Source organism: Ictalurus furcatus, chromosome 10 (assembly GCF_023375685.1).
Source record: "Ictalurus furcatus strain D&B chromosome 10, Billie_1.0, whole genome shotgun sequence".
Classification (NCBI taxonomy): Eukaryota; Metazoa; Chordata; class Actinopteri; order Siluriformes; family Ictaluridae; genus Ictalurus; species Ictalurus furcatus.
The window spans coordinates 24,241,275-24,260,086 of record NC_071264.1 but is presented as its reverse complement, the minus strand read 5'-3'; the positions used below and the strand labels follow the sequence as shown (position 1 = coordinate 24,260,086).

General features: G+C 38.2%; 2 protein-coding genes across 3 annotated transcripts in view; one reads left to right on the top strand and one right to left on the bottom strand.

Moving 5' to 3' along the window:
- shroom2b (shroom family member 2b) overlaps positions 1–3,639 on the bottom strand; it is a 28,632-nt gene extending 24,993 nt beyond the window's left edge. For both annotated transcript variants that reach the window (XM_053634973.1, XM_053634974.1), the window contains exon 1: positions 2,871–3,639. In XM_053634973.1, coding sequence (XP_053490948.1) covers positions 2,871–3,089 — 219 coding nt within the window. In that variant the 5' untranslated portion in view covers positions 3,090–3,639. The remainder of the gene's footprint in view (positions 1–2,870) is intronic.
- A 4,512-nt stretch (positions 3,640–8,151) lies between these two features.
- LOC128613358 (guanine nucleotide-binding protein subunit beta-4) lies at positions 8,152–18,740 on the top strand. The gene is made up of 10 exons (XM_053634048.1): positions 8,152–8,354; positions 11,288–11,390; positions 11,503–11,541; positions 12,384–12,490; positions 13,001–13,064; positions 13,562–13,724; positions 14,195–14,261; positions 14,458–14,659; positions 14,747–14,963; positions 16,302–18,740. The coding sequence occupies exons 2-10, from the start codon at positions 11,334–11,336 to the stop codon at positions 16,406–16,408; spliced, it is 1,023 nt and encodes a 340-aa protein (XP_053490023.1). The 5' UTR covers positions 8,152–8,354; positions 11,288–11,333; the 3' UTR covers positions 16,409–18,740.
- The last annotated feature ends 72 nt before the right edge of the window (positions 18,741–18,812 follow it).

Sequence of the window (18,812 nt, the reverse complement as noted above, 5' to 3'; positions counted from 1 at the left end):
GCAAAACACAGGGTGAATCTGACCTAAACACTTTTCCACTTAGTACCCATTAAGAATGTGCCGTCTGTCTAATTTTAATATCTGAATATCCATAAATAGTTCATGAACAGATATACACTGATCAGCCATAACATTAAAACCACCGGCCTAATATTGTGTAGATCTCCCTTGTACCAACAAAACAGCTCTGACCCGTCGAGGCATGGACTCCACAAGACCTCTGAAGGTGTGCTGTGGTATTTGGCACCAAGACGTTTGACACCTTTCTATAACAGCCACCATTATCTTTTTCAGCAATTTGTGCTACAGTTGCTGTTCTGTGGGCTCGGACCAGACGGGTTAGCCTCCTCTCCACCATGTGCATGCAGATGAACCCAGAACCCAGAACCCAGCTTAACGTGAAACTTTGCACATTGCTTTCAGATTCTGGGTTCATCTGCTCACCTGTATATAGTTTGCATCATCAATAACGTGCATACTAAATTTGGTCCTCCAATACCACTGTCTTAATACATGAAGCCACGTTAAGCGTTTTCTTATAATGGTTTTCTATGGGAGAGAAAAAGCTTAATGTGAAAATATTGTCTTTCCACTTGGATTATGGTGCCATTGTCTTAGCAGTAGGTAAGTGTTTATGGCAAGATAAATGTGAGAGGAAAAATGGTTTTCCCTGGTCGTTATTTTAGTACATTAAGCCACGTTAAGCATTTTCCACGTTAAACGTTAGAATGTCCCACCAATCAGAACTGAAAATAAAACAGTTCAGTGGTATAAATATCACAGTATGACAGTTACTGTCTATATTACATTGCATACTTGCAAAACAAAAGGTAAGGCAATGGTTTTGGTTCTGTACGAGTGACTGGTAGGTTGTGAGTTTAAATCCCAGCACAGACAGAGAGCCTTATCTGTTTTGTTTGTTTCTGCCTCACAAGAGTTCATGCATTTAATCTCTAAAGCAGTTCCCTGGATTTTTCCTACAAATGTCTTGAAGTCTCGACTCAAAAATATGGACCAGTTCTAACGGTGGAAATAGACAAGAGGATCTATGAAAAGTGGAGCTGAAATTCCTCCAACTAAAATTTACAACGAGAAGGTGCAAGACTAGGCTGGTGTGTATGGGGTTATGCTAACAGAGGCGTACCTACAGTGCAGGCAAGGCAGGCAGTTGCCTGGGGCCCCGCATACTGAGATACCCCGAGGGTTGATCATTTAAATAATCAGAAATTTTCATCTTAAAATAATGCGCAGCAACATCTCAGCCCCTTTGCGAGCGCTATCACATTTGAGGACTGCACGCTTGAGTCGCACAAGCTTTAATTCCTGAAAATGAATCTGAAAATGAACTCACTGTATCTGGCAGCCAGAAACTCAAGGCAACACAGGACAGTTGTAAGTGATGGAGATAATGATGAATGAATTAAGGATAATTAAAGACATTTATGTTCTGTTAGATATGTTTTGACTACTTTTAAATGTAAATTTAATTGTATAATTATATATGTAGGAGGCTATGAAATATTTTGCTAAAATCTTCATATTTCACAGGGGGAAGGGACACAGTTTTGAGACCATGTTCAGCAATTGTAGGGTAGCCCCTTTCTTCATTCGTTTTCTACGTTCTTATGATTGTTTTCAATAAAGAAATGAAGTCTTCAAAACACGCCTCTACTGCAATTCCCCACGGAAGTAAAGGGTCACAATAATACCTCTGGGTAACATGAAGACATAATAACAACATAAATCTGTCAGAAGGGCCTCACACATATATTATGCCTGGGACCCCCACATAATCTAGGTTTGTTTCTGTATGCTGAGTTAGCATTCCTCAGCAGACAAATAAGCATGCAATTCCACCTGCATGTAACTACAGGATGTAGCCTAAACTACATTATAAAAACAGAATTAATCTGACACAGATGCAGCTTCCGTTGAGGAAATGCCTTGTAGAGGAATGATCATTTCTAAACCCAGTAGGACATGTAGTAAGACGTGTACAAAAGAATCCTTTACAGGTTTTTAATTGGATGTAAGTATCTCAAATCTCCACTCCGGGTTTGATCAAGTGCATATCTATCTATAGTTCCATCTTTCTTTGATTGAGAAACACTCAGTAAGATGTATACCACTATTTGGTACAATTTACAAATGACAATTTAAAGTGATATAAAATATGTTTCGCTCCTTTTACATACCTCAGTTTAGTACAACTCTGGGGGAAAAAAGTCCTGAAGGGTTCTTGACCCGTTCTAGACTTTTGTTTATAGAAGTGTACTAAATGAAGGTCTTGGGGGAAACAAAGTATTTTAAAACTTTAATGGTACACTTTTGTGTACATTTTAGAAAACAACTCATCAGGGTTTTTATGGCCTTCAACGTATTTTTAAGGGGATCTACTAGAAACTTTCCTTGTGAAAAAGAAGCTCTCTTTTCTGAAAAGGAATTAAGGGTTATGGTGTCTTAATGTAATTCTACTTAGAACCTTTTCTAAATAGCAGACTAAACATGTTTAGGTTCTACATAGAACCTTTAAGAAGTTCCATAGAGGGACAAACCAAAGAACAATTAAGGGTGCCATACTGAACACACTTTTTTGTGTGTATCAAGTTGCCTAAATAAAACCAACTACTAAATGTGAGTCCATAATGCCATTATCTTATATTTAAGGCTTTTAAAACATGTATACTTTGAGTAATTGTTTAATAGAAATCTAAGTATGTTAAGTGATTTTTCCAAGCCTTTTCCAGTTATATGTAGCAGAACTCAACTAAAACATAAATTTCATGATGTATCATGTCAACTGTCGTGATATTCTAACTTTGCCAAGTCCACTATCACTAATATCTCAGTGTGATGGTATTATTCTGTACCTTTGTAATAATCAGTGGTTCTTGATACTCCAGGCCTCCTCTCAGAGTAAATCCCCATGGAGCTCCTCCAATGAGAACAACATCCACCAACACCCATTTCTCCCCAACTGGTCCAGCGTGCTTCTCCATGGACCTCCACGTGTCCGTGTCTTTAATGGTCTTAGATCTGTGTTCTCCTGATGGAGCTCCAAACGGTGGACATGCACCTACAACTTCCATGGTGCATTTGGAGAGAAGTATCTGCTTCAGAGGAGATACTGACAAGTGCTGCTGTGCTGCTGTTCATACATCAGAGCAGATGTTTGGACTTTGAGGTTTTATGGCAGATAATGAAGAGCTTGAGAAGTGTCCCTCATACCGTATAATAAGCACTCAGCTCTAAGACTGTTTAAAAGTTTTGTTGGAGAAAAACGCATACCCGAAATTTAATAGTCCATATGCACCATGCATCACACACACACACTCCCTCACAGACACCTGTGTGTTACGTTGATGTAGCGAGTTTAGTATCTTATGGTCCAAAGATAGTATCTTATCTTTAGTATCTGTATGGTCCAAATAAATTCCTCTCTCCTGCGTAAAAGAGCGTGAAGTAAAAAATCCATATACCCAGTGGGAAAGTATCCAAACCAACTTCTAGTCCTTTTTCACACTGCTGAACCATGCTGTAGCCCAGTGAAATATCTTCCGCTATACACACGTAAAGTTACTGTTAGACTACGACTGTTAGACGTTATGCGTGGATAACTAAAGTCAATTTCGCGCAGCACACACTTGTCGTGAAGTTTTGCTTTTACAAGCAATCAGGAGAACAGCAGCGGCGCGTGATGAACTAACAGCGCTCTCACGCGCCCCCTGCTGGCCAATTACATTCGCTACTACAACAACAACAACAACAACGACAATAATAATAATAATAATAATAATAATAATAATAATAATCAATTGTATATACTTATTATTATTATGTTATCCTACTACTACTACTACTACTACTACTACTAATAATAATAATAATAATAATAAATTATATATAATTATTATTATTATGTTATCCTACTACTACTACTACTAATAATAATAATAATAATAATAATAATTAGTAATAATACATCAAATTAGTAGTAGTAGTAAGAAATTAATAAACATATATTTAATCTGTAAATATAATAATAACAATAATCATCATCATCATCATCATCTCTTCAATTCTCTTCTATAATTTTTTACTTATCATGTACCATAGTCATGATGGAATTTTGTTGTTGTTGTTGTTGTGTCTAAGGTATAATAATAATAATAATAATAATAATAATAATAATAATAATTAGTACTAAGGCATTATTAGTAGTAGTAGTAAGAAATTATGGAAATCTAATCATAATTATCATCATCTATTCTACATTTTTCTTTTACTTCTTCTTTTTTCTTTTACTTCTTTTCAGAAGTAGCAGCAACAGTAGTAGAGTAGTAGTAGTAGCAGCAGCAGCAGTAGGCCTAATTGTAGTAATAGTAATAGTAGTAGCAGTAGCAACAGCAGCAGCAGTAGTAGTAGTAGTAGAGTAGTAGTAAAAGTAGTAGTAGTAGTAGTAGTAACCGCAGCAGAAGTAGCAGCAGCAGCAGCAGTAGTAGAGTAGTAGTAGTAGTAGTAGTAGTAACCGCAGCAGAAGTAGCAGCAGAAGCAGTAGTAGTAGTAGTAGTAGTAGTAGTAACCGCAGCATAAGTAGCAACAGCAGCAGCAGTAGTAGAGTAGTAGTAGTAGTAGTAGCAGCAGTAGTAGCAGCAGGAGCAGCAGCAGTAGGTCTAATTGTAGTAATAGTAATAGTAGCAGCAGCAGCAGCAATAGTAGTAGTAGTAGTAGTAGTAGTAGTAGTAGTAGTAACTGCAGCCAAAGAAGTAGTAGCAGCAGCAGCAGCAATAGTAGTATGTTAATCCATGGGAAATTATGTTCAGTATGCTCAATATCCAAGTCCACTAATGATCACTTTTACACCTGAATATCTCATTCTGTCATACAGCAACATGATGACTATCAAAAAGAAAAACCAGTCAATATCCAAAGCCAGAAGAACAAACCCAAAACATGTACTAAATGACACTGTATTACATGATGCTCGTTCATTTATAGAGTAAAGACGGTCACAACTATGCAGTGTACTGTGTACATGGTTTAATATGTGTGACATTTTTGTATCACATATATATGTTCTAAAAAAAGAAAAGTTCAGGTTTACAATCATAAACTTTTATTTAATTTAGTTTTATTTCAATTTAGTTTCAATCGTGAGAAAGTAATACCATTCGTTCTAACATCATCACCAATGGATATTGTACTGCGTCTGCATCATTATGTGCAGTTTCTCATGGTACCACATATACATACATATAAGCCAGTGGGATTATATATACAGAGCTATGCTGTGTCAGCTTCTTGTATGAGATCAAGGATAGGTGCTTTCTCATATTTTAATAAATCTCTCTGACTAATCCATTTTTCCACATTCACTCTCCATGCTGCTTATCCTACTTACTTGACGTCATATGCCATTTGTAACAGTTGCCCTAGCAACCACTAGCATCCCCCAGAGAGAGGTCTGGTGGATGAGACAAGCTCAAATATAGTCTCTATACTGTTTCTGTACACACCAATAATTTGTCAATAATTTCTAATATCAATCTAACTTGGTGTGGTTTTTCCGAAGGTTTATCTTAAATAAATGGCTCTGTTGTTTTGTCTGTGTCTCTTTTTTTTTTTTTTTTTTTAATGTTTTTTTATGTTTAAACATAAAAATAAAAAATATATATATACACATATACATGAGTATAAGGGGAATATACTGCATTGTCCCAAATGTCAAAATTTGTATATCTGTCCAGACAATATGAACCATAGATGGCCTGGATATGACCGAGACTGTACTGTATAGGTCATCCTCTTTCCATGGCTATTTATAACTCATGTGTCTTTTTTAGGCCATTGATGCTTAATTTTTCAGTGCTCCAGTCACGTCCCCTCTCCCTCTTAATAAACACTTAGGGGTTCAGTCTGTTTGTATGGTGATATGTCATACATTTTAAAGATTTGTTTCTGGCATATTATTAAATGTATACTGTTTACATAGTACCAATAATATATAATCATAATACATAAACCTATTCACTACTGATTATAGAGTACAAAGAAATAACACTTCAACAGTGCTACTGTCTATGTGTCTGCTTTAGCAATTACTGTTTAATTTTGGTGTAAATTATTTTGACATAATCTTGAGAATTATCTATTTTATTATCTTGAAAAAAATAATTGTATGCTGAGATAACAAGTAATATGATCCTGAGATAATATATATCCATCCATTTTCTGTACCTGCTCATCCTATATAGGATCACAGGGAGCCTGGAGCCTATCCCAGGGGACTCAGGGCACAAGGCAGGGGACACTCTGGATAGGGTGCCAACCCATTGAGGGCACAATCACACATACACTCACACACAACGGACAATTTAGAGATGCCAATCAGCCTGCACCACATGTCTTTGGACTGGAGGAGGAAGATCAAGAAGAAACCCCAAACCATTAAGATAGGTATCTTATAGAAAAATGTATATTGACCAAATGCATAATGCATAAATCATTACAATGATAACCATGGATAACAATATGATCACCAGGATCAAACTAATATTATAATAGCCATTTCGGTTAACTTGGGTTATTATAATTCTTTTACATAATGATTGGATTCCAACGATTGACATATCCTTTAAATATGACTAACAAAACTAAAGTGAATATGCGGATTTAAATGTTGGTGTACTATAGTTAGTTCTTAAAACATAGTAGTATGCAGTGTATGCTAGAAAATAAAATTCACATTAAAGCTCAGATATGTCAAACATCATCACATCCCAGCTTTAGGTATGAAAGAAGTCAGGCTACATGGTAACAGACAGGAGTCAACAGCCATTCAGGAGTAAGAGACAAAAAAAAACTAAGAGTGTAAAAGAATAAACAATCCAAACAACATTCAGAGAAAACGGATTGAGGTGTTTTTGCATTTATTTGTTTGGCATTTACTTGTTCTTTCATTTTTTGGGTAGTTAGTGAATGATGCTAACACTATCCGGCTTGTGCCGTTTCTGACAAGTTGGAGAACAAATACATATAGGATGTAATGAAATACACAGAGATCACTGATCGGGTCAGAAAAATACACAGACTGGAAGTGACCAGAGGTGATAGTTTTGTTCTATACTCTGTATAGATTAACCAAGGGATATGAATTTCAATGTAATGTATGCCAACATATACATGCATCAGCCATGGCAGATGTTATACAAATCAGTTTTTTAGGGAAAACATCAATATTACATTATAATGAGTCTTTATTGGTTACATATACATTACAACACAGTGAAATTCTTTTTTCTTTGCATAGTCATGCATTTGGTCAGCCATGATACAGCACGGAGCAGAGAGGGTTAAGGACCTTGCTCAAGGACCCAACAGTGGCTGCTTGGCCTTGAATCCCCGATCTTCTGATTAGTATCCCAAAGCCTCAACCGTCAAGCCACCACTGCCCATCAGTGTGACTATCACAGTTACTGAGTACAAGTTTTAAGTAGGGTACAGCAGGGGCAAAATAACAGTGTTCATCTGCAAAACTACTATCCTTTCACAGTCACTACTATTATGTGTTTTGTGATTGTTTAGCATTTCACAGCTATAATGGCACAAACAAAGGAGTAATTCTGGAGGGGAAATGAGCTGAAATAAAATAAGTCTGCCTTCTGTTAACTCTACTCTCCTCCACAGAAATTTTTAACAATGTAGTATTTCCCTCAGACGCGACCAAGCAAATCTGACAAACCCAAAACTGCTCTCTACTCCACATATAAGTGCACTCAGATGATGTGATATAATTGCATCTCCGCCCTACATTGTGCACGTTTTGTTCATTAGGGAGCCATTTGGGATTCAGCCTGAACCCACACACACGTAACGGATATATTTCCTGTTTCTCATGTCGCCGCTGCGTTCAGGCAGCCGACGGACTAAACCATCGTTTTAGAGGGAACGCCAAATTACCATGAGATTATTTTTTAGTTGTCTGTAAACGTATTTTGACGTTATGAAAATGATTATGTTAAATAGCTTTCGTTTGTGAACAAGATAAATAATTAACGTGTCGTTTTTTTTAAAATAGCCACAGTACATGTTGTGAGAAATGAATAAGGTGTGCACCCCTCCGCCTGTGCTGTTGCCATGTTCCCGTTTTCTCTATGGGTGTGGTAAAAAAAAGACAGCTTGTTGAAAACTGAGTTCATCCGTGGCAAGGGTGCATGGCCCTTTAAATATATTACAATTACTTTAAAAAAAATAAAAAACGAGTGCGTTTTATTTGCTGTTTATTTTACAACTGGCAGTATGTGTGGATTTTGAAATCAGCTGGGTTACAGAGCAATACGACGAGCTTGATTCAGGTAATGTTAAAGCGCCTATAACTCGCCTGTGATTTCTCTCATTTTCGGCCGTATTTCCTGCTTTTAGAAACGAACACACACCGAGCAACAAGTTGAAATGTTTGGTGATATTGATATTGATATTGAAGGCTGAAATATTGGTACTGCTTACTGGGATGTATGATTTTACATGTTAAAGTAATAGCTAGTAATAGCTAATTAAACAGTTTGCTCGGGAAACACTCCAGAGGAGTATTTACAACCTATTTGTCAATATACGGCCTATCAGAGAGTAAAAACTCAGCATGAACAGGAGCAGTGTTTGTGTGTTTGTGTGTGTGGAAACAGCGCAGTTTTCCGCTCAGTTGTTGATTTTCAGTTTGGTGGTGTTTTTTTTTTCGGGATTTTTTGAGATGTCAAAATCGGTAAGGAGGCCGGAAGTTTGTAGATCCTGCCAAGACTGATGTTACACTCCAAGGCCTGCGAATATGATATACTCACTTTAAGTCTTAAAAAAATCTTTTAATATGGTTAAAATTATAATTATTTCGGTATCAGACGTGTCACAGTCCTAGAAAGTCTCTCTTTTTTCCTTTTTCTTTTTTTTTTCTATTCAAAACGCTTTTACTTTCAGTTTTAGGTAAGTATGTGTAAACTGGGAAGTATGTGCAATCTCTCCCTCTCCCTAATGTAGAAATACACAAAACGCCATATATAGAGACATAGATAATATTATTGGCACTCTTTTCCATAAACATAAGTTTTAGTATTTATTTTCTCAACAGTAAAGGTTTTGCCATTTCTCTACCCTACTGGAAAAACACAAAACAATAGAAACCATCACAGAAATTCTAATGGGGTGGGGGGCAATAGAAACCTTCATAGACCATGTGTAATGGTTATAATGGGAATTGTATTGGTTTTAATGGAAACTGTAATGGCCCGTGCAATGGACCCTCTGCTGGTAATGTGTTGCTTTCTACTGGTGGCATGCTATGTCTAGTGGATACCATTAAGGACCAATAATGGTAATGGTTTTAATGGTTAACAGCTTATAGTTTGTAATGGTATTTTATATCTATTGTTTCATTTTTTTCCAGCATGGTAGAGAAATGGCAAAACATTTACTGTTGAGAAAAGAAATTCTAAAACTTATGTCCTACTCCTTATGTTTATGGAAAATGGTGCCAATAATTTTGTCGCTGACTGTAGTTTGTCCTTTTTAAAAAAAAAAAAAAAAAAAAAAAAAAACTACTTGTGTGTTCACTAAATTGCCTTCAGAGATTTCGGTTTGAAATACCATTTAAGTGCCTATCTGAATATGTGATGTGCTTTATACGTACGTTTTTATTCTCATGGCACCCGAGTATTTGAATGAATCTATTATATTAGTCACAGTTTATTACACAGCACAAAATTATTAGTATATATGCAATGCTAAAATCACAGAAGGCTGCAGATTAGCCCTCTAAAAACTAACTACATGTACTGTCTTGCGATGTGATCATCCTGAATCACAGATGAAAGGTGGTGGTTTTTGAGGATTTGTGACATTCACACAATCCAACCAACAGAATTGGTTCTGGATAGGATATTGCAGAAGTTCAGCTTCATAGCTCCAGGGTCCCTGGTTCAATCCTGATTTTGGGGTACTGACTTGTGTATATGTCCTCCACATGTACTTGTGGGTTTCCTCTGGGTTCTCCAGTTTACTTCTGCCTCCCATAAACATGGCAGTAGGTTGGCAGTAGACTCTAAATTGTCCCTGGGTGTGAATGAGAATATTAACATGTGTTTTTATTTGTGGGGTATTACCGCTTTCTGCCCAATGTTCCCGGGATTGGCTCTGCATCTATCATGACTCTGAACAGGATAAAAGAAATACTGAAGATGAATGAATTAATGAAATATTGCAGGTAGTTTTTAGTACATTTCAAGGCATATCACAAACACAAACTACAGCAATGTAACTGCACTGTACTGTATTATCATAATTATGTTGATGTTTATGAAGTGCAGTTAGTCCTGATAATGATGACACATGCTGTGACAGTATATGCAATAGGTAAATTCTACAAAACGTCTCGTCACCTCGTTGCTTCAGATTTCTTCTGTCATGCTGTAGGGAATTGAATCAGCATATTGAAGCCGTGCTTGCCACGTGCTGGCCACACAGTGGACAATAGGGTGCCGGTCCTGAGCAGCACTTTTGTCAGTATTGTCTATGGGTGCCTTCCTTATTGGCTGGGTTTATCTGTTAGATTATAACCTGATTATATCGAATTCTCTCCTGTTTACATCTACCGAGGCTCCAAAGGGAGTTTTTGATCAGCGTTGATGCCAGAGTGATTTGGTTCATGGTGTGGTTTCAGTTTTTACTTTTTAAAACTGGGGGTGGGTAAAATACATAAAATAAAGACAAAAGTGGTCTTTAAGGTCCAATTATGTACATTTTACAAGGTACACCACATGTACTTTCCAAAGTGAAAGGTGTATAATAAAGGTCCAGAAAAATCTACGTTTGAGATTACCATAGCAGCAATTATTTGTTTTTTTTTTTTGTACTCTATGTGCCCAGTTTTGAGTGTCTCCTTAATGCTGAATCAATGTTGGAACAGTTGTCATAATGGCATTGTCTACTATTTTACCTATCCTTTCAAATCCATGTGCTTGCATATTACAGGCTTTACAATGCATCAAATGATGTGAAATTATAGACCTATCATGGGCACACGGAAAAATCAGAGGCCATTTGCTATTTGGGACCAGATAGTAGGGTAGCCACCCTGGGAGCTACCAGTGTCCTTTATAGTGATCTTTGGTGTTGTATAAAATGTTCTCCAGATTTCTGTCTTCCAGAAGCTGCTCAGTGTGAAATCCAAAGTAAATCAGTCAATATTAAGCTGTGTCTAAAAGCTCAATCCATGTCTGAACAGCGTCTGTCTGTGTTGCAGGTTCCAGCTGGTCTCTTTTGCCTCACAGGTGCGTCATACTGGGACGATGAGTGAGCTCGAACAGTTACGGCAAGAGGCCGAGCAACTTCGCAATCAGATCCGGGTAAGAACGGCTAACAGGGACGTCAACAGGTTTTGAAGTGCTCCACAGTGTATTAAGATGACTCCTCTCTCAAAACCGGTTTCTCTTACATTGTGTTTTGTTTCCTGAACAGGATGCCAGAAAGGCTTGCAGTGACTCTACTCTTTCAGAGGTACGTGTTAACAAGAGTTATGAGGAAACGCATATTTTCACAAACTTTAGTTGGAATTTGCTGCCTAAGCTCTATGATGATGTGAAAAATTAGTCACCTTAAAAATTAGGCGTGAAAGAAAAAAAGGTTCTTTTTGTAACTTTTTGGTTTGAGTGCACAGATTGATCAAAGTGTGAAAATATTTTAAAGGAGAGGTTTGTAATTGTTAGAGCCCTCTGCTGCTTGCAAGGCAAATTGCCAGCCATACAGTCCATCGCACCTCGCCAGTTAAAATGTAAGGAAATAGGGTGGAGCTGAGCAGCTCTGTTCCAGATGGGGGTGGAGCTAATTACCAGGCCAGAACAATGTAAATTGAGGCCTGAAATAAAGAAAGGACTTAAATCCATTGCATGGAAATATTGAGATTCAGAAGTTTTCTAAGGCCTCTTTGAAACTGTATTATTAGTGTAAGGCTAGAAACAGTATCAGACATTACAAACTGTAAGAAACCACATGATTAAAATCGTTTTGGAAAATCTAACTGGAGTTGGTATCGAACACGTAATAGACGAGGGTTATTGCGTCATAAAATATGAGAACATGTCCTGTACCAATACTGGTTGTTCATAGTCATTTTACTATGTCTAAGCAAGTTGGCATGGGTTTGTCCCACAGTGCTGTCTTGAGTCATTTTGGCTTGAACATAAACACTGAAACACAATAATTACACACAAAATATAATGTGTACACCATTTACACAGAATGGGACAAACTTGTCTTTCTGAGTTAAAATGCATCCACTGTACTGCCCCTGGGCAGTGTGTGATGTGCTATCATGTCTTGTCATTGTGCTCGCCTTATAGATCACAGCTGATCTGGACTCAGCAGGAAGGATACAGATGAGGACCAGACGTACCCTTAGGGGGCATCTCGCCAAAATCTATGCCATGCACTGGGGCAGTGACTCAAGGTGTGTGTGTGTGTGTGTGTGTGTGTGTGTGTGTGTGTGTGTGTGTGTGTGTGTGTGTGTGTGTGTGTGTGTGTGTGTGTGTGTGTGTGTGTGTGTGTGTGTGTGTGTGTGTGTGTGTGTGTGTGTGTGTGTGTGTGTGTGTGTGTGTGTGTGTGCTCTGAATGATTATAGAAGCCTTGCTCAGTTTTTGTACTGTACAGCCATTGATGCTTGAGTGGCACCCCTTTCATGTTGTGATATAACTGCTTCCAAAAGGACATCTCCCTGTTTACTACTGGGGGGGGGGGGGGTGTGCGTGCGTGTGTGAGCAAGGAATGTCTGTTTTGGTCTCTCTAGGGGGCCTCTTGTATAACTGAGTGATGAACATTACATAAAAAAGGCATTCTTAAAGCAGCTGAGCTCACATTTACATGACGCACATTTACACTAAGTACAAACTCATGCAGTATCAGTTTTGAGACCCTCTATGATCTGATAAATGAAGAGGTTTATTTATGCTTTTGTGTTCAGGTTACTTGTCAGTGCCTCCCAGGATGGCAAATTAATCATCTGGGACAGCTACACTACAAACAAGGTAATGTATCAAGGCTACTTGCTTTAGTCTATGAAGCGTTTGTCTAAGCATCAAAAGTAATGCCAGCTCTGTCTGTATCTGTACCTGTTTAGTGCTCCAAATATTCATACATGTATTTGTATCTGGAATTAAACCCATTATGGGTGTGGCCCAAGTTTATTTTCCATAATCACTTTAATGAAAGTGGTCTTTGTCACATGAGCTTCATATCTGACCACTTGTTTGCGCGTACATGAAAGTGAAAACCTCCTGTTCGCATTAGTTTTTTCTGTTGCCAACATACACCTCAAGTCTCAACCAGATGCCATGTGAAACTTTATGGTAAGCTTTCTTTAAAAAAAAAAAAAAAAGTAAGAGTATCTGGTTGTTCCGAATAATGTAGATGTTTTGGTTACATTCACACCTTTGTAATTTTAAGAGAAATGTAGTCCAGCATGTGATACAACGCACTTGAATTTATATATGGCTTATATTTGTTTTGGGGTTTTTCTTCTCAGGTGCACGCAATTCCGCTGCGCTCATCCTGGGTGATGACGTGTGCCTACGCCCCTTCAGGCAACTATGTGGCCTGCGGCGGCCTGGACAACATCTGTTCCATCTACAGCCTGAAAACTCGGGAGGGCAATGTCAGGGTTACCAGAGAACTTCCTGGACACACAGGTAAGCCGAACATACTTGCAGACACAAAGAGAACAGGTTGTTCCCTCAACTGACAAATTGCTCTCCGTATGACGGGTGAAAAATCACTTTTGTCTCCATTGTAACCATGGTGATTGTACTGTTATTTTAAACTCATAGGCTTCAGTATTGACAATAGAAAAATTAAAACCATGATCAGCCTTTTAAGCAAAATATATACTGTACAAAGGGTCTGGCAAACATTTTTAAAAACGGCCGTAGTTCTTACTGGCCATCTAATTTTCAAAACATCTCAGATACCTTACTGTTTCTCTAGAAAAAGAGTTTTTCCTTTGCTCTATTAAACTCCCAGAATTCCATCATATGCTATATATGGAGTTTCTTTCCCCATAGTCATGTGACCAGTTGTGAATCACTAATATCCAAATTATTAATGAAATGTGAAAATGCTACTAATACACCTCTTAATATTTGTCTGCTTTCCTCTGCAGGATATTTGTCTTGCTGTCGCTTCCTCAGTGACAACCAGATTGTCACCAGCTCCGGAGACACCACGTGGTGAGTGGAGAATTTGTGTACTGAGTTCTGTGTATGCAGTTCATTCTTCTATATGTTCAACAATGATAATGAATCAATAAACTGATAAAGTACCGTGCAGCATTGTTGTTTTTTTTTTATTTTTTTATTTTTATAAATCTGTTTAAAGTATATACTTTTGCATAAGCATCGCTGATTGGGAACTCTTGCTCTACAGTGCACTGTGGGATATCGAAACAGGCCAGCAGGCCACCACCTTCACAGGCCACACCGGTGATGTGATGAGTCTGTCACTCAGCCCTGACTACAAGACCTTCATATCGGGTGCCTGTGACGCCTCCTCCAAGCTGTGGGACATTCGAGACGGCATGTGTCGACAGAGTTTCACCGGCCATGTTTCTGACATTAACGCTGTCTGCGTAAGTGTCGAGCTTATTTTGAATATTACTGCACTTTGTTTTTAAATTCATACACTACCGTGTTCAGTAACTCTTCTGGTCTTGCAGTTTTTCCCAAACGGAAATGCCTTTGCTACAGGCTCAGATGACGCCACCTGTAGGCTTTTTGACCTGCGTGCGGATCAGGAGCTCATGATGTACTCGCATGACAACATCATCTGTGGCATCACCTCTGTGGCCTTCTCCAAGAGCGGCCGCCTGCTGCTCGCCGGCTACGACGACTTCAACTGCAACGTCTGGGACACGTTAAAGGGCGAGAGAGCAGGTGAGGCCATCATTTCCATTGTACACATTCTAAGATTCCTTAGTGTTGGAATTACGAGGGTCCAGGGATGCCAGTTCTCAGACATGCCGTGGCCCTGATTATGCTTTGTGCACTTTTCTGGCCACAGGCTTCAGAATCTTCAAAATTGCAATCTGATTGGTCCTCCACACTTCTGTGCATATTTACACCTTTTGAACACTGCCATAGAAAGAGCTTTATAGAGCAAGATATAGTTACTGGAACAAGACAGTTAATGAAATCCCAAACAGTTCTTAAATAGTTTCGTTCGAAGCTGGCATAGGTGAGTAAACACAATAAGCTTACGTATTTGCTGATGGGCTACAAGAAAATTTCTGTGGTTGCTCGTATTTTGTGTCAGTCCAGTTGCATTTTTCTGTGAAATTAGGCAGCTCTTCATAATGTTTATTGAAGAAATGTATGCAACTCTCTAACAAATCCTAGAAGTTTTGCCTGCAAGACTTAGGGTGCTAAAGGGAGACTAGAGTTATCTTCAAAATCAGGATGAGGGGAGTTCAGTGTCATTTTGAAAATAGGTGTTTTGGTAAACGGTCTGCACTTATATAGTGCTTTTATCCAAAGCGCTTTACACTCTGTCTCATTCACCGATTCACACACACACTCACACAACAATGGTAGCAGAGCTGCCATGCAAGGTGCTAACTTGCCACCGGGAGCAAGTTGGGGTTCAGTGTCTTGCCCAAGGACACTTCGGCATGTGGAGTCATGTGGGCCGTGATTCGAACTGCCAACCCTACGATTAGTCGACAACCTGCTCTACCACCTGAGCCACAACCACCCCGCAGTAGACTGCAGAAAGTTGTATAAGCTCATTTTAAATGTTAATTTGACTTTGAAACATTCAGAGATTAACATAAAAAGATACCCTATAGTATAGTTACAGTATATGGTATGGAAACTGCTAGAACATTTACATTATGCCTTGCCCTTTTTGAGTGATATCTATACTAATATAACATATGGTGTGTGTATGTATGTATGTATGTATATTCTGAAATGTATGTATATTTTATATGTATTATATCTATTTGACTTTAAAACATCACACCTCGCATTTAAATGTAGATTTAGCTTAGCTTAATTGCATGCGTTTGGTAGACTGTTGATGTGCCAGTCGGCACCTCAGAATTGGCTCCAAATTTCACACATCATGACATAGCTGGCACTTTAGGGGATGTGGAAATTCCAGTTTCTGTAGGTTGAAGTACAGCAAACCCATATTTACAGTTTCACTTCCCCTGCTTCTTAGAGCTCTTGATGTTCGTAAACGTTCTATTCACTTTTCGTATCCTTACCCAGGTGTCCTCGCTGGCCATGACAACAGGGTCAGCTGTCTAGGCGTGACTGATGACGGCATGGCCGTGGCCACGGGCTCTTGGGATAGCTTCCTCCGTATCTGGAACTGAGCCTTACAGCTGGACTTTATGGAAGACTACACCATCACTACAGGTCTCAACTGTGAGAACAACACGCCTTTTGTATTCACTTATTACGACACATTCCTGTGAAGAGGCCCAGGCTGACTCGACAGGGGTCAGACCGGAGGTTATTGAGAAACGATGGAGGCATCATTGTGCTTTATGTACATACATATGTACAGTATATGAATATAAATATGGTATATATGTACAGCAATATGTGCATGTATATGCCATATATATGCGCTCTCACAATGGTATTGTATATATTTTTGTAGTTTGATTGCAACCCATTATAGCTGTTTGTTTTGGAGATACGTCATTTACAGTATATTTGAAGTCCAGGATATTTTTTAGCAGATTCTATTATGCCAGTGCCCTTTAGCACCTGTAGTCATTTGGAATATTTTTTTTTTCTCTTTTAGAAAGCACTTTCTAATGGCCAATTTTCTCAGAAATTATGATAAAGCACAGGTGCTCTCTGAATAGTTTAATAGATAAGGTGGGGCAGCGATTAAATGGCATAAGCAGCAGAAAAGGCATAAAAACTGTGCTTCAGTAATGGTTTCTACCCATTTCCTTTGGTGAAAAAAAATGATTATAGACCTTAGGATACTAGATATAGCTAAAGGGCATTATGGACTTTGTGTAACCAGCAGCTACGTAACTAAGAACATGCACGTTTGCTACTGTGGTATTTATTTATTTTTTCCTTTTTAGAGGACAAATCCCTTATTTTTCTAGTATAATACCTTTTAGTCATGATCTCTGATTTCTCCAGGAATTGATCCAAATTGAGAACCTAAGAGCTTGAATATATCTTGTATTGCCTTGATACCAGACGGTTCTGCACTGATCTGTTCTTTCATTGTACCAGGATACTGCTGCCATCCAAAAACTCTGATCCAAACTCTAATGTACAAACACATCATAGCAGCATAAATGCTGTTTGGGGTTGTTTTTTTTTTGTGTGTGTGTGTGAACAGAATAAGGCATATAACCCCAGACACAAATTCTTATTAATACTGCAGTATATGAACATGTAGAAGGTTATTTTTCTGAACTATTGATCATTTGTCTCATCTGCCTGAAAACCCATTCAAACTTTCTAAGTGGTACAGAGACCATGTAGAAAACCTCAGAAGACCCATACCTGTGCAGTGTAGGATCAGTCTGTTGGTAAATACAAAGCAATCTACATTAATTTTGCCTGAATGAACTGTTTGTTTGTTGGGCTGAATTTGTAGCATGGATAGTTTTAGTTGTGAAACAAAAATTTTGCCCACTGTTAATGAAGAACACTATATTGTGCAGAAGGCGTTGTGCCTGTTTTGCCTTCATTCATAAATGATGCAGTATTTTTCATTCTTTTATCAGTTTGTACCAGCAGTAACCAAAGGAACCAAACAATTGGCAGTGTTCATTTACATTTTTAGCCATGTCCATTGCAATTCCTAGCAGTATATTTGATCCACTCAGACATTTTTTGTACTATAAACCAGGCCTTTTCATAAGCCTTAATGTGTAATCTTAGTTACCTTCATCAAAACATTCCCTGTCTATTTTATACCCATTTTTGTGCTATTGTTCAACTTGACCGTGGAACCTATCGGTGGATTTTCTCAATCATTTAACAAGCGAGTGTAATGGATATACGGTGTTGGAATGCGGTCACATGTACAACCCTGGTGCTTAAATGTGTGTATGGCAGAGTGTATTACTGTAGGGAATGTTTCAGTGATGACCCAACAACATTAACAGTGTTGCTGTTCCCATGGTCATTTTTGTTAACTGCAGAATGAAGTGTTGATTTGCTGATTTTTGAAGTTGTATGTTTGTTGGCTTGTCAGACAGAAACTGTATTGACACTGTATTAAGACTTTAAAATAAAGTGAAACAGGGCAGGGCCACTAAGCAGAAGTAGTTACCAGCCCCTGCTTTTTAAAATGTTTTAAGCCAGTAAAAACAAGGCTTTTATGCCTTGATATTTTATAGTGCCATCATGTGGACTAATCATTTAAGAGATGGTTTGTTTTTTTTGTTTTGTTTTTTTTGTATTTGTATAGTGGCTTGGTGATAATGGTGTTACTATAAGTTGATATTGTATAAAATAAAATCTTTTAACCAAATCTGTTGGCCTTAGTCACATTACTCATGTTATAGTACAGTGGTCACCAACCCTCTTCCTTGAGATCTACCTTCCTGCAGGTTTCATCTCCAACCACAATCTAACACACCTGTTTTAGTTGAACTTCTTACGGCTTAGATGATTAGCTCCAGCCATAAGCGTGCCCACCTGACCATCTAAAGTCTTCAGGAAGGTAGATCTCCAGGAACAGGGTTGGTGACCATTGCTATAGTATACACATTACTCATGCTAAAATATAGTCAA

What these genes read in the sequence shown, in the direction of transcription:
- LOC128613358 (XM_053634048.1), top strand. Translation starts at nt 11,334, where the DNA reads ATGAGTGAGCTCGAACAGTTACGGCAAGAGGCCGAGCAACTTCGCAAT. An exon ending in ACAGCTACACTACAAACAAG is followed by an intron (nt 13,065 to 13,561) that starts GTAATGTATCAA and finishes TTTTCTTCTCAG; the next exon opens with GTGCACGCAATTCCGCTGCG. An exon ending in AGCTCCGGAGACACCACGTG is followed by an intron (nt 14,262 to 14,457) that starts GTGAGTGGAGAA and finishes CTTGCTCTACAG; the next exon opens with TGCACTGTGGGATATCGAAA.